At 48.8% G+C, this 13,642-nt stretch overlaps 1 protein-coding gene across 1 annotated transcript in view; it reads left to right on the top strand.

Moving 5' to 3' along the window:
* Window positions 1-224: 224 nt before the first annotated feature.
* The window catches only part of EBF2 (EBF transcription factor 2), a 210,532-nt gene continuing 197,114 nt past the window's right edge, over window positions 225-13,642 (top strand). The window contains exons 1-6 of the mRNA XM_003937186.4: window positions 225-925; window positions 3,380-3,536; window positions 4,623-4,686; window positions 4,954-5,009; window positions 5,489-5,562; window positions 12,515-12,583. Coding sequence (XP_003937235.1) covers window positions 795-925; window positions 3,380-3,536; window positions 4,623-4,686; window positions 4,954-5,009; window positions 5,489-5,562; window positions 12,515-12,583 — 551 coding nt within the window. The 5' untranslated portion in view covers window positions 225-794. The remainder of the gene's footprint in view (window positions 926-3,379; window positions 3,537-4,622; window positions 4,687-4,953; window positions 5,010-5,488; window positions 5,563-12,514; window positions 12,584-13,642) is intronic.

Raw genomic sequence — 13,642 nt, 5'->3', positions numbered from 1 at the left:
TGCAGGGTGTCAGGGCCCCCCCAATCCTGCGCACGCACACGGGGTTCGTGCAAGGACGCGACGTCCGCAGCTTTCTGTCCCCTTTCACCTCCCGGACTCCCGGCAACGCAGAGCGCGCCGCGCGCCGCAGGAGGACGTCGGACCGGCTAACCCGGCGCCGGCCAATCCCGAGCGTCCATGCAAATGAGGCTCCTTAACGGGCCGCGGCTCCGCCTCCCGCGGCCAGGGCCGTAGTAACCCATTCATGGGGCCCGCGCGCGGCTGCAGCCCGAGCCCGGCTCCGCGGCGCTCGCAACCACCGCCTCCTCTCGGCTCCGGGTCTTCCCCTTCCTTTTACAACTGATCCTGTTGGGGATTTTTTTTTTTTTTTTTTCTAAATTGGAACGGTGGGGAGGAGCAGGGAGGGGGGACCTGGAGGAAGGGGAGAGATTAGGCAGCCATCAAATTCTTCCAGCTTCTCCCAGAACAGGTGATGCTTCTAAATTGTGATCACTTTCAGGAGGCAGCGCTGCAGCTGGAAGGATGCGAGCCACCTAGGGTGGAGGGGCTGAGGCGGCAGATCTGAACTTGCGGAGGATAAGAACCCAAACTTTGGCTACATCGGTCCGCACCTCGCCAGTGAAGCAAAGGACGGGTTATCTTTTTTTTTTTCCCCTAAGACTCAAACTTGGGTACTTGATCCCTTTTCTTGGATTGCTTTGGAGGAGACGATTTGCTGGCAACGTTGGAAACAGTCAGGACTGTATTGCTGTAACTCATTTTTTAAAGCGACAGTAGAGGATCAGACTTTTTAAATGTTTGGGATTCAAGATACGTTAGGAAGAGGACCAGCTCTGAAAGAGAAATCGCTGGGCGCAGAGATGGATTCGGTCAGGTCCTGGGTCCGGAATGTCGGAGTGGTGGACGCTAACGTCGCCGCACAGAGGTAACGACACGGCCGCGCAATTATTATGCTCTCGGTCTCTCGCTCTTACCGTCTGTCTCTCCCTGTGCACCCCTCCCCTGCTTTCTCTCTCCCTGTACCCCCATCTGTCGCCCAGGCCCTGCGCGCTGGGGCTCGCCCTCGGGCAAGCAGAACGCCGCAGTCAGGGGAACGCTCACCGGGCAGCCAGCACTGGAGTTTCTGAACTGCCTGGTCGTTGGCGTTTCTCTCCCACTCCTTTACCTCAGTCCATGCTTTGCAAGGAAAAATGACAAAGTAGTACCCAAATCTCCCAGCTCAGTCCCTAGTTCTGCGAGCTGAGCCAGCCTGGCCCGGAGCGGAGCGTAAGGACCCGCTCTGGCAGTGGCTGCGCGGGAGGAAAGCCGGCTTCCCCGCCACTCCCGGCTTCGCCACGCCGCCTGCGAGCGCCTGCCTCCCGCATCTTGCTGAGCGATTCCTGGAGCCCGGGAAGCCCGTGGCCAGAGGGTGGCGGCGGCGAGAGAAGCGGGAGAAGCCGGAGCGGCTGCCGGGGAAGGCGAGGCGGCCGGGAGCTCTGGGAGAGGGGACAGGCTGGAGGGTCCTGGCTTAAAGGTAAAACGGTGAGCCAGACGCACGGAGTTGGGGAGCTGGAGAAGAGAAGAAATTAAAAAGAAGAGAAAAGACGGAGTCACGGTAGAAGGAGTTGCGGAAGAAGAAAGAGGCGAGGAAAGGCGACCGGCAGCCAGGCAGGCGCAGGCGTCACCAGCTTCTGGTTTTGCGGATCCCTGAGGTTGACTTTGTGTCTAGGCGTCCGCGTGCTGGGACAGTAAATACCATGTCCAGGGTGCTACCCTACGAAGACATTACGGTCCCATTCCATCATCACCACGACTGGGTCGGGATTTGCGGTCTCCAGGTCCTTGTCTGCGAGAGAAGCCGCCCTTCTACCCCCAAAGAGCCCATGAACTTCTTCCACGACCCTCGTCTCGTCGTCTGCCCTCCTGGCCACCCACCCACTTTTACTTGCCAACATCACTCGGAGAAAGTATCCCTTTCCCAAACTGTCCAGGTGTCCCGGGTAGAGCGAACCGGTCTCCACCCTTGGAGGAGAGGAAGTAGAAATCTCATCGCTCCCGGACTTGGGCCGGCGGCGGTTCCCTTCCTCCCGCGGCCCGGGGCACGAGGATTTCCTTCCCGCCGACCGCACTGCGTGGCGGCGGCTGCCGTGGCAGCGCTCCGGGACTGGCCAGGCGGCGAGCAGACGGAAATAAGGCGGCATTGCAGAGCCGGCTGCGCCGCGCATTTCTTTAGCCGGGCTCCTTAAAGACGCCTCCCTCGCCTGCCTTCCTTCCCGGGATCAAAGTTTGTTGAAGCTGGAACGGGCAGACTCAGTCGGGGAGATCCTAGCCAAAATGTTACCCCTTTCAAAAGAATGAATGAAGGTGCTCGCGCCCCGAGGTACAAGGCTGGGAGACCCCAGCATCGCAATCTATGCGCTCGCCTGCGCCCCTGCGCCCCAAGTCTTCGGTGAAATGGGATCTGATGGCCAGGTCGGCTTTGACTGCGACCCGTGGGCTGGGAAGTGTGCGCACACACTCAACACGCTCGAGGGCCCCCTAACTTGGGTTTCACAGTCACTGGGTTCCGCTGGCGCCGAGGGGAAACGCAGCTTGAGCGGGGATTGCGGCAGCCCCAGGAAAGGAGGTTCTCGCCTTTTAACAGTTTAGCTTTTCCCCACCTAGCACCTCTGGGATCGAGGGTCCCTTATGTCGGTCATCTCATTTGGGGTGGCCAGCGATCCCCGGGGCTGGTCTCGAGGATTCCCCGCTGCTTCTGTCCCAGGCACAGCTTTTCGGAAGAGCGAGGCAAGCAGCCCAAGGATCCAGACGTGGACTCTGTGTTACTCTCCTGCCTGCACCTTGGGGTTCTTACCGACTACTTTCCCAGTTAGCATTGTGGGCCTTGTGGGCATTGGGTCCAGGACGGGTCACTCGAATTAATACGAAATAAAAGGGTCGCTTCTTCCGAAGGGAAGGAGGCACTTATTCTCCTAACTCTGGGTCCCAGCTCTGCATCCTGATACACCCAGCAGTACCACCTGAGGGAGTGGATGGAGCCATCCCCATGGTGTAGGACGCGGCTCACCTCTTTAGGGGACCAATCTGGGCCTCGATGGGCAGCCCTGGTCTTTCGGTTTCCCCTAAAGACGGGATGGTGGGTGGCCCAGCGGTGGGATGCCAGATCACTGGGTGGTGTCAGAGACCCCAGGCATCAGCCCTGTCACCCAGACCCCGTGGCGACGGTGACTCCGCTAAGGAGTCTCCTCTGTCTTAACCGAATTGGAGAAAAGGCCTAAGGGTCAGAACTCTGGACCTCAGAAGTAGACCTCTTACCCCTCTGCAGTGTTGTGAGCGGTTAGTAACATCGTCTTTTTGTCCTTGCCCCTGTCCTGTGTCCCCCGTTTGTCTCCCTGTGCAGCGGGGTCGCCCTGTCCCGGGCCCACTTTGAGAAGCAGCCTCCCTCCAACTTGCGGAAATCCAACTTCTTTCACTTCGTCCTGGCACTCTATGACAGGCAGGGCCAGCCGGTGGAGATCGAGCGCACGGCCTTCGTGGACTTTGTGGAGAACGACAAAGTAAGCGGAACTTACCCCCCAAACTCCGCGGCCTAATAACTCCCTCTTTGCGAAGCACTAACGATTCCATCTGTCACTCTCGGGACACTTTTCCACTCACACCATCAGGGATGACAAATCGAGGCTTCTCACCCCGAGCCTCTAAATTAGTCTATTTCCCGAACCTCCTCCCACCCCCACTTCCCCACCGGGTACTGAAGGAGCGCTCCCCGCTCTGCGCAGGGAGCCTGGCGCCCGTAGTAGCGCCTGGTTGTAGACTGACGGTGGAGCAAACGCCCTTCGGACTAGACCATAGTTAAAAAGTACACCCAAGGCCACTGCTCCCCTTCTCGGGGTTAATTTTAATTATTTTGCACCTGCGAGAGCCAGCAGGGTTGCAAAACTAAATGGAAGCCGGCAGCCCAACCTTGGCCCGCCTTCAGGCTGTGCCTTCTTTCCTCCAAGTCAGAGCCTCCTCTAAATTCAAGCCTGGAATTGGGGGCTGGATTCGATCTCAAATGAAGGACAGTCTTCCGAAACCCATGTGTGACTGAAGGAAAATCTCTTGCCCTTTTCTGGTCCTCAGTGTCCCCAGATGTACAATATGAGCTTTAGAGCAGGCACTTCCCAAAGTCCCTCCTGAACTTGGACCTCAGTCTCTGAGCTCCTGGCCCTGCAGGCGCAGTCCTCACAGGATAGGCCCGAATGCTGCCCTTCCAAATGACAAGTCCCTTCACTTTTCTGCCAAGAGAAGCCTTGGGGCTTCCTAAGGACAGACAGAGCCTGATGGGTTGGGTGGTACCTGTTTAAAGGTAGCTTTGGCGAGTTGTCTGGTTGTCGAAACTCAAGGGTCTCTCTTCTGAGGACATTTTTAAAGGAGATAGAGGGCCAGAAAAGGTCAAGTGGCTAGGAGTCTTGGCAGGTTTCCGAGGGTGGTCAAGGACAAGCAGATGCTCATGCCCTTTGACCTAGGGTAGGACAGGTGATTGTTCAAAGCTGCCTTTTGATGGGGAGAAGGGACGTGGGGTAGGGATTCACTCTCTCCTCTTTCCCTCATTTTTGAGGGGGCTGGAAGGCAGGGGAATCGAACGCTGCTTGTCTTTTCAGGAACAAGGCAACGAGAAGACCAACAATGGCACTCACTACAAGTTACAGCTCCTCTACAGCAACGGTGAGCTTGTCTACAGCAACCTTGAGCCGGCGCCTAGCAGCCGGCTTCCTGGACGCACACGGAGACCTTGCTATGATCAGTCGCAGGAATGGCTTGGAGACCAGGGCGGCGGGAGGTTTACCCGGGACAGGGGATCGGGAGGTCACTGTCTCCAGGGCGGCTTAGTCTGGAGAGGCTGCTTGGGCCTTGGCCACAGGGCAGAGATGGGTTTGGGGTGCCCGGAAGGGGCTCCACGGCCCTTAACTCCTGCCTGTCGGGTCCCCACAGGTGTCCGTACGGAACAGGACCTCTACGTCAGGCTCATCGACTCAGTCACCAAGCAGGTGAGCCCGAAGTCACTTGATTCCTCTTCGTCTGTCTCTGACCTCCCCCCTTCCCCCAAACCTCCCAGTTTGTCTCTGACTGCCTGTCCTCCACGACTTCCTGGGTCAGACTCCACAGCCCCCTCCACGGGAAAATGTTTTCTTCTTTCTGTCTCATCAAGTGTCCTGTTCTGTCTGGCTCAGGGAAACTCTGGGGGTGAAGGGAGGCAAACAAAAAGGATGGAGAGGAAACAATTATTGCGAGATGCAGTTCCCCAATCATTCCATTTTGTTAAGAATGATGTTCTCATTGGGGCAAACTTCTCTATGATTTCAGTTGAGTCCAAACTCATACGCGCAGGTAGTGCTGCTAGCGGGAATTCCTATCGCGGTGGCACGCGGTGGGAGAAAAAGCGATGTTGTGCGCCTTCTGAAGTCCCTTCTTTCCTTGCCCCCACCCCGCTCCACATCTTCCCTTCCTGCCCCCACCTACTTCACAGCCCATCGCTTACGAGGGACAGAATAAGAATCCGGAAATGTGCCGAGTTCTCCTGACGCACGAAGTGATGTGTAGGTAAGAGGCGCCTTTCCCCAGGCCTGCGGGGAGAGCCCGCAGGTGCTCGAGCCCCGCCCGGCGCGCCGCGTTCCAGGGACTAATTTTCGGGAGTAAGGGCGCGCAGCTGGGCGGCTTCGCGGGCAGACGGGCGAGTCCAGGGTGCAGATTCACGGAAACCCTTTTATGCAAGTTTCTTGGAGTATAGCCCTTAGGACTGGAAAGAAAACCCAGAACGACTCGGGATTCCACGTCTCTGATGTCGCAGGAGTTTCCTCTGACCAGTGGAAAGTCTCCATTGTCCCCTGGTCAGTGGTAGTGCTGGAAGTGGGCTGGGCAACTCGGGCCGGGTTTGGAATCGGGGATTTTCGGCTGGAGTTCCCGCCGGGCCTTTCGTAGTAGAGTTCCAGGCGGGCCACTTGTGGAGTTACTGAGTCAGAGCCCTGGAAGGACTCCTACTCTGGGCGAGGGACCGCCAGAGGGTCCAGCGGCTCATTTCCGGGGCGCTTCCTGGCACCCAGGAACCTGAGCTGATGCGGGGGCGTTTTCTTCATCCCTGGGAGTTGTTCTCTTAGGAATTCACGTGCGGGTGTGTTGGGGGGGGAGTGGGGGTGTGGGTTCTCAGGTCAAAAGGAACTACCTGGAAGAAAGATCAGTCCATTTCCCACCAGTGCGTAGGAGGGGCAGGGAGATCGGAGTGTGGAGCAGCAGCTGAATTCTGACGTTCGCGTCGCGAAAGGTTGTCTACTGGCGTTTCTGCACCTTTCCCATCTTCTTTTCAGAGACCAATCCATTCCACCTTGAGCCCTGTGTATTATCCACCTTTCTTCTGCCTGACTAGAAGAAAATTTTAAAAATCAGAGGAAATTGCATTCACACTTACTCTTACAAATGTTTATTGAGTACCTAGTATGTGCCTGGTATTGGCTGGGTGCTGGAGATCCCACCGCAAACAAGAAAGGATATAAATAGGAAACTCTGGAAAGAGTGTGGTTATTTTATCATGAAAATTTAAATGCCTATTCCACACATGCCTTTCTTCCTCCAAAAAGCTCTGATTGGAGGGAAAGCCTCAATCCTTCCTTACTTGGCTATTGCTTTGGTGAGTGTCTCCCAACTCCAGACTTACTAGTTTAGGGTAATTGCAGGCTATCTGATTTAGTGTGGACTGTTTTATGGGCAGCTCCCTGAAGCCCTGTCTCCCTCCCCAACCCAGTCAGGAAGAAACCATAACAGTCAGACATGTTTGTTTTGGTTTTGACCAAGTATTAAAAAAACAAACTTTCCAAATGCCAGTGGCTTCAGCTGAAAGCAATGAAGGCTTCCTTACTGGAGTAGCTGGGGGGGAGGGGGGGAGGAAGGCATTGGGAGGAGTAAGACGATAGATACTCCAGTATCCCAGGGACTTTTGATAACTTTGTTCAGAAAGAAAATACAATTCTAAGATGTGCTTCATATAATACCTCGATGTAAACAGTCAGGATGCTTTGATGAGGTCGTTAGTTGAAAGGATTTTTTTTTGTTTGTTTGTTATTTTGCCTTTCTTTGGAGAGATTACCTTCTGAAAAGGAAAGAAAACCAAACCAAAAACGCATCCATTGTCTAATGAATTATACCTATCATTTTAAATAATACTTGCATGCTGCATCCAGCTGTAGTTAAGACTGACATTTTTATTTTTAAGCCCAATCAAATCCTCCTCATTTTATGCTGTTTAAGTAGCAGCATCAATTTTTAAAGCCTCTAGTTTAGTCTGCATTAGTAACACAATATAAAAATTTAATGTACTGTAACTTCTCTGCATTGGAGACCTGGGAAGATGCTCTGCTGTTTTCTTCCCAAACTAGAATTTAAAATAAATATTAGTTATGTGTAAATAAATGATCCATTGGATGGATACTGTCTGCAGCGCATGTATGTGTACATGTGTACAGATGAGATGTGTGATGGCAAATATTAAATGTATCCAAAAGGAAAGTTATCATTCAATCTACCAGTTAGAGCTGGTTGATTCTCCAGGAAGGGGGGAAAGTTTCTTCTCTTACATTTTACGAGCCAGTTGTAGCAGTCAATGATTGAGGGAGGAATCAGAATCAGGTGCTCCATTTCTCAAGGGTTATTGCATATACTTAGTTTCATTTGCATAGTGTTATCTGGCATACCTGGGTGCTTCCCCAGATGGTTTTATGTTCTATAATCTTTAGTAAAAGGCTCATAAATTGGTGTTTAGCTTTAAACGGGGAACAAAGCAGAGACAAAATAAATCTCTTTAGAAATAACTTTTTTTCCCCCCTTCCCCAATGGTCTCTGTTCCTCTCTTCTCTGCTTTGCTTCATTTTGCCAGTTATTAGCAAGAAGAAATCTAGTTGTTATGTCGCTGCCAGCCACCCCTGAGCCCTCAATGCTCAGAGGGTTAAAAGATATTATAATTTGAACAGAAGTCGTCTCAAGGCCTACAGCTGGCTAATAACAGAGTTGTATTGAGCTCGAGCAAACCCCACAGCTGTGACTTTTCGCCACAAGGCGCAGGCTAGACAGGGCCCTAATCAGATGGGCCAGCCGGGCAGTGAGGCCAGTGTCTTTATCGGCCAGATGGTGTGAATTTAGACACTTTTGTTATGCAATCGCAGGGAGGAGTTGGGGAGAAGAAAACAAAACAAAAGCCACCATGCTGTGCGCTTATTTGAGTTTGAAATTAGAGACAGATTTTTGAAAGTTGAAGGTTGAATTTTAAAAACGATTTTGGAGGGGACAGGGACACATTCGCTTGTCGTGAGCTGGAGTCTGGTTGACTGGACGCCCTCTGTCCATGGCTGGGAATTTTTTCCCTTCCCCAGCCATCTTTTATCCCTCTTCTTATTCCCTTTCTGAAAAATGCAGGTATGATTCAGGATCGTGATAAGATTTCTCATATTTCCCCACCTCCCACTTCCAACTTGTTTTATTTTTTTCTCTCTCCTTCGAAGGCTCTGGGTGGAGATGGGGAGAATAAATTGAGAGTGTTTCAAATAAAAGGTTCTCCAAATAAGTACAAGAATAAAATAAACCAAACCAAGGCAGAGAGAAGCAGTGGAGCAGCTTTCATTTTCATTCATTAGGAAAAAAGAGCACCTCTGAGTCTCTCTGGGGTTGTTACCAACACAGTCTTAACCTATTGCCAAGTTCACTTTCCTCTTCTCTTTGCTTTATTTATTTTTTTACTTCTTTTTTTTTTTTTTTTAAATCTTAGAGTCATTTTCAGTTTTAGAAAACACTTATCATGAACTTTAGACTTGCATGTTGGAGAATAACCCTAAAAGCCTTTTAACTAAAGTCGCTGAATCTGAAGCTGATCATCCAGGCTTTGTCTACACAGCAAAGGGAAGGGAGAATTGAGTTTGTCTTCTGAGTAATTCAGGGACCTGGTTTCTGAGCTGTTCCACACTGTTTGGAGAGTGTAGGTTCACAAACATCTCAGGTTCCCCATTTCCCATTGCTGGTACTGATACTGCTGGCAGGAGGACTGAACACCGTTTAAAAAACAAAATAAAGAACAACTAGAACATATTACTGAAACCTTTTCTCTAAAAAAAAAAAAAAAAAAAAAAAAAACAACAAACGGTTTGCTTTGGCCAACTTACAGACTCAGGAAAATCTTAAGACAGGTTTAAATGGGGCTAATTCAACCAAGTTCTATTATTTTTATACCTTTTCTGTTACAGTTCAGCCAAGTGAGTGTCTTCTATGTGTTTTCTGTGCTGAATATCAATGTTAGAGATGATATTTGTTACTGTTGGAAAACGGAGGATTGGATCCTAAAGTTTCTCTGCATTTTTCTTTGAATATCATTTCCTCCCAAGTTCATTCCCTACGTTATACTACACTGGCACCAGGCTTACATTTTTATCTGTTTTTCTTTTCCTCCAGAGGAAATCCCCATGGAAGGCAGCTGAATTCAGCTGAACAATTTTGCAAACTTACTCAGCCCCCTCAGAATAATTCCTACCCTAACTAAACAAATTGGCACATTCTGACAGTGCGCGCTCTTGTAATTAAATTGTACCTGGCATTGCACACATATTTGGGGTTAGGTTGACTGGCTGGTGATGTCAAAGGGGAGAGTCTTGCTTGAAGGTCTTTAGGTAACTAGCATGTATGGGTCTTTTGAAATTGTGTTGCTAAGAAAAATGGTTTGCCTGAGCTGCAAAGGTATTACGTTGACATAAGCAATATTGTAGAAACAGGAAAGGTGGGAGGGCAGGGATTTGGGAAGACAGACAAGGGCTTTAGGAGGTGGGAGAGCAGCTGGCCTGCATTTTTATTGGTGTTAATCTTGGGATGGATTGAAATTTTAAAAGTTAAGATCTAATATAATTTCAAAGGCCAAATATTATTTCAGAAAGTCCCAGTGGCAAACTCTGGTATTTAAGAAAGTTGAGATTATTTTTCTTTTCCTTCCTACTAATTTGATTAAATTTCTTAAAACCTCATTGTGCCCATTTCCTGCAAATGTTTTAGCATCTCTTAAGTACATTTTACGTTCTGAGGATGGTAGACTTATTCACTGGTGAATCCACACATCCTGCATGAAAGAGATGGGTTTAAAAAGTTTTAAGACATTTATTTGTTTGTTTATGTTTAATTCTGTGGAGGACCAGAGAGGGTAAATGAGCTGCAGAGAGCCACAGAGCTAGGACTGGGGCTTGGAGTGGTGGCGTACGCCTGTAATTTTAGCACTTTGGGAGGCAAAGGTGGGCAGATAGATTGAGCCCAGGAGTTCGAGACCAGCCTGAATGACACCAGTCTGTGTCTACCAAAATAAAAAATTAGCTGAGTGTGGTGGTGTGTACCTGTGGTCTCAGTTACATATGGGAGGCTGAGAAAAGCGGATCATTTAAAGCTGGGAGGTTGAGACGGCAGTAAGTCATCATCATGTCACGGCGTGCCAGCCTGGGCAACAAAGTGAGACCCTGTCTCAAAAAAACAAAAACAAGCATCGGGTTGGTGCTAGGCCTTTGGGTTCCTGCTATCACATGACTTGCTTTTTAACTCTTGTTATTGCCAGTTTCAAAGGGTGCTCATGAAATCCCCTAGCCTCATGGACTTAAACCTAGAAAGGACTCTAGAGAAAATCAAATCCAACGCTTTCACTTTATTCATAAGAAACAAAAAGCCAAGAGGGGTTAAAGACGTTTGGCTCAATTTGTGAAGCTGGTTGATGGCTTGGACACCAGAACACCGATTCCCAGTTCAGCAACTTCATAAGATATCACATCAAACTTAGGCTACAGAAAAACTACCATGGGAAGGGCAGAGCTCATGTATAATTTGATTGTACTTCTTAGGCATATTCTCCAACCAGTGTGGATAGTAAGGATTTTTTAAAAAGCCATGTCAAGGCTACATTCTTAGCCAACTGTAGCTGATAGTGGACCATGTGCCTGAGATGAGCAGAGAGGTATTCAGAAGTCTGTAGCCCTGACAAGCAGCAGATGGGCTACCTGGTGGTAAGGGGAGTGAATTCCCTGTACTTCTTACCAGCAAGCTTCCTTTGCCCTTCTTACATTTGTCTAGGTATTTTTGAATAGATACCTTTGGACTGGAGTGTTTTGCTCCCCCCTCTCAGGTCCTAGGGAGTACTTTCTGTTTCTTGTAATTGTCTTAGGGGATCTTCTTTATCTTCCTCTCAGCTAATCCCATCAGCATTTATTGAGGTCTTTCTACCAGGTATCCAGCACATGGGGGATGTCCTGGGAAGTGGAGTTTTCAGAATAGCACTTACAAACAGTGGGATATCATTTCTGTTTCAGACTTGGTGAAAATCCTTGGCGATATCATCCCACAGCTCCATGCCTCATTTTCCTCCTGTTTTAAAATGCATACCATAGTTCTGGTCCTCATCCTTCATCTTTGAAAAATGACGGAAATGAGTGAATGAATAAATGTTTACAAAGTATACCAAGATCTCTGGAGAAAGATGTTATGTAAAAAAGCTTTGTAGTAATCCAGACAGCCTATTTTATACATTGTCCTTCCTCTTCTTTCTTCAAATATTTATTAAGCCACAAAGACCAAAAATATCATAAAATCATTGAGCATCAATCTGGAAGTGACCTTATTGATCTTAAAATCCAACCTTCCATGGTTCGGCTTACAAATACAGCTCATGGGAAAGTTGATTTGCTGAGAATTAGCCAGCTTGTAAGTCCCAGAGTGAGAATTTGAGTATATTTTGGATTCAGGTTCAGTATTGTTATTTTTTATTTTATAAAATGTGGTCATAAATCCTTCCCTCAAGCAGCTTACAGTTGGGAAGGTACCTTGAACAGATTTATTTATTTATTTATTTATTTATTTATTCTTCAACCTTTATTTTAAGTTCAGGGGTACATGTGCAGGATGCTCAGGTTTGTTACATAGGTAAACAAGTGCCATGGTGGTTTGCTGCTCAGATTATCTCACCACCTAGATATGAGGCCCAGCATCCATTAGCTTTTCTTCTTGAGGTTCTCCCTCCCAGCATGGCCCCTGCAGCAGGTCCCAGTGAGTGTTGTTCCTGGTAAGACAGATGCATCTTTGTGAATGTTCTTGTGGCCAGGCACTACAGCCCATGCCTGTCATCCCAGGCTTACCTTTAGGAGGCTGAGGTAAGCAGATCACCTGAGGTCAGGAATTCGAGACCAGCCTGGCCAACATGGTAAAAACCCATCTCTACTAAAAATACAAAAATTAGCTGGGCGTGGTGGTGCACACTTGTAGTGCCAGTTATTGGGGAGGCTGAGGCAGAACAATCGCTTGAACCCAGGAGGTGGAGATTGCAGTGAGCTGAGATTGAGCCGTTGAGCCACTGCACTCCAGCTTGGGTGACAGAGCCAGACTTTGTCTTGGTGGGGGAGGAAAAAAAAAATAGAATGTTCTTGTTTGTTAGGTGCACATTGTGTTTTCTTGATTTAATAAATTTCTTTTACTCCTTTGGTTCCTTCCCAATCTACAGTCGATGCTGCGAAAAGAAAAGCTGTGGAAACCGAAATGAGACTCCGTCGGACCCGGTCATAATTGACAGGTAGGGGAGAAAGTGATTTTTCCATCATTTTTGGTTTCTTTTCTTCATGAACCTCAACTCTGAGTACTCATCCGTGGAGCTTTGCTGCCAGGTTGGTTTCATGTTATTTCAAGTCACTGAGCTCATCCAACAAGGTCCTCCTCATGCTGGCCTTTCTTGGCAGAAGCCAGAATCTTCCTTTGGAACATGTGTTTCTAAATCTGTGGTGGAGTCTTTTCCAGGTGAACCAACTTCAGCCTAATAAGTAGTATGTGTGGTGAAGGATATAAGCAATGGCTTCTCTCCTCTGGGGCAGGGGATGGTCTCAGTCAGTTTGCTAGAAGAGGCGGTGTGCCCCCAGTTAAGTGGCATCTGCTTTATTATTCTCCATGATTGCTGCTGGGCTGGAAGATTATCAATTTAGAGCATGGCTTAGGGGATTAGGACAAGCACTCTGTGGCGTTGAGGGAGATTCCTTTCTACCGTGGAGGATTGCATTCTGGGTTCTACATTTTCAGAATGGGAAAGATTCTTTGGGACAAGACACTAATTCACCGAAATGTGACTTAGTCATCCTCTGCTGCCTGTTTTTGTGATTGGAAACAGAACTTACAAACCATCGAAGAAATACCAAATTAACTTCCAGCAATCATGTAATTTTTTAAGAAACCCCATATTCCCACCCCTAATTTTTTTTCTCTTTCGTTAAAAAACGGAATAATTCCCTGTTGCTTCTTTCTTTGGGTTTTCACATTTCTAGCCAGGTCCTGAAATGGATTGGAGAGACCACAGTCTCCAAAGTTGTTATTGCAATATCCCAACAAATTCTCAGTTGGGAGAATGGAACCTCTGGCATTTTTCCCAGAAAGCCAGCTTGGTTTCTTCGTGGAAAGTATAGCCTAGCCTAGGAATTAAGAAGGCTGGAATTCTGGTCCTGTCTTAGCTTCTGACCTTGGACAACGCACTCAGCATCTCTGTTCTTCAGTTGTATAAAGGTGGGTTGGGGGTGGTTCTGTGACTGCTGCAGGCTTCAAGAGGCTACTGAAATATCAGTGTGAGCTTTGCAATGTTCTCTGAGAT

This window comes from Saimiri boliviensis, chromosome 13 (assembly GCF_048565385.1).
Source record: "Saimiri boliviensis isolate mSaiBol1 chromosome 13, mSaiBol1.pri, whole genome shotgun sequence".
NCBI lineage: Eukaryota > Metazoa > Chordata > Mammalia > Primates > Cebidae > Saimiri > Saimiri boliviensis.
Note: the sequence above shows the minus strand (reverse complement) of the source record. Positions and strands in the feature narration are given on the sequence as shown.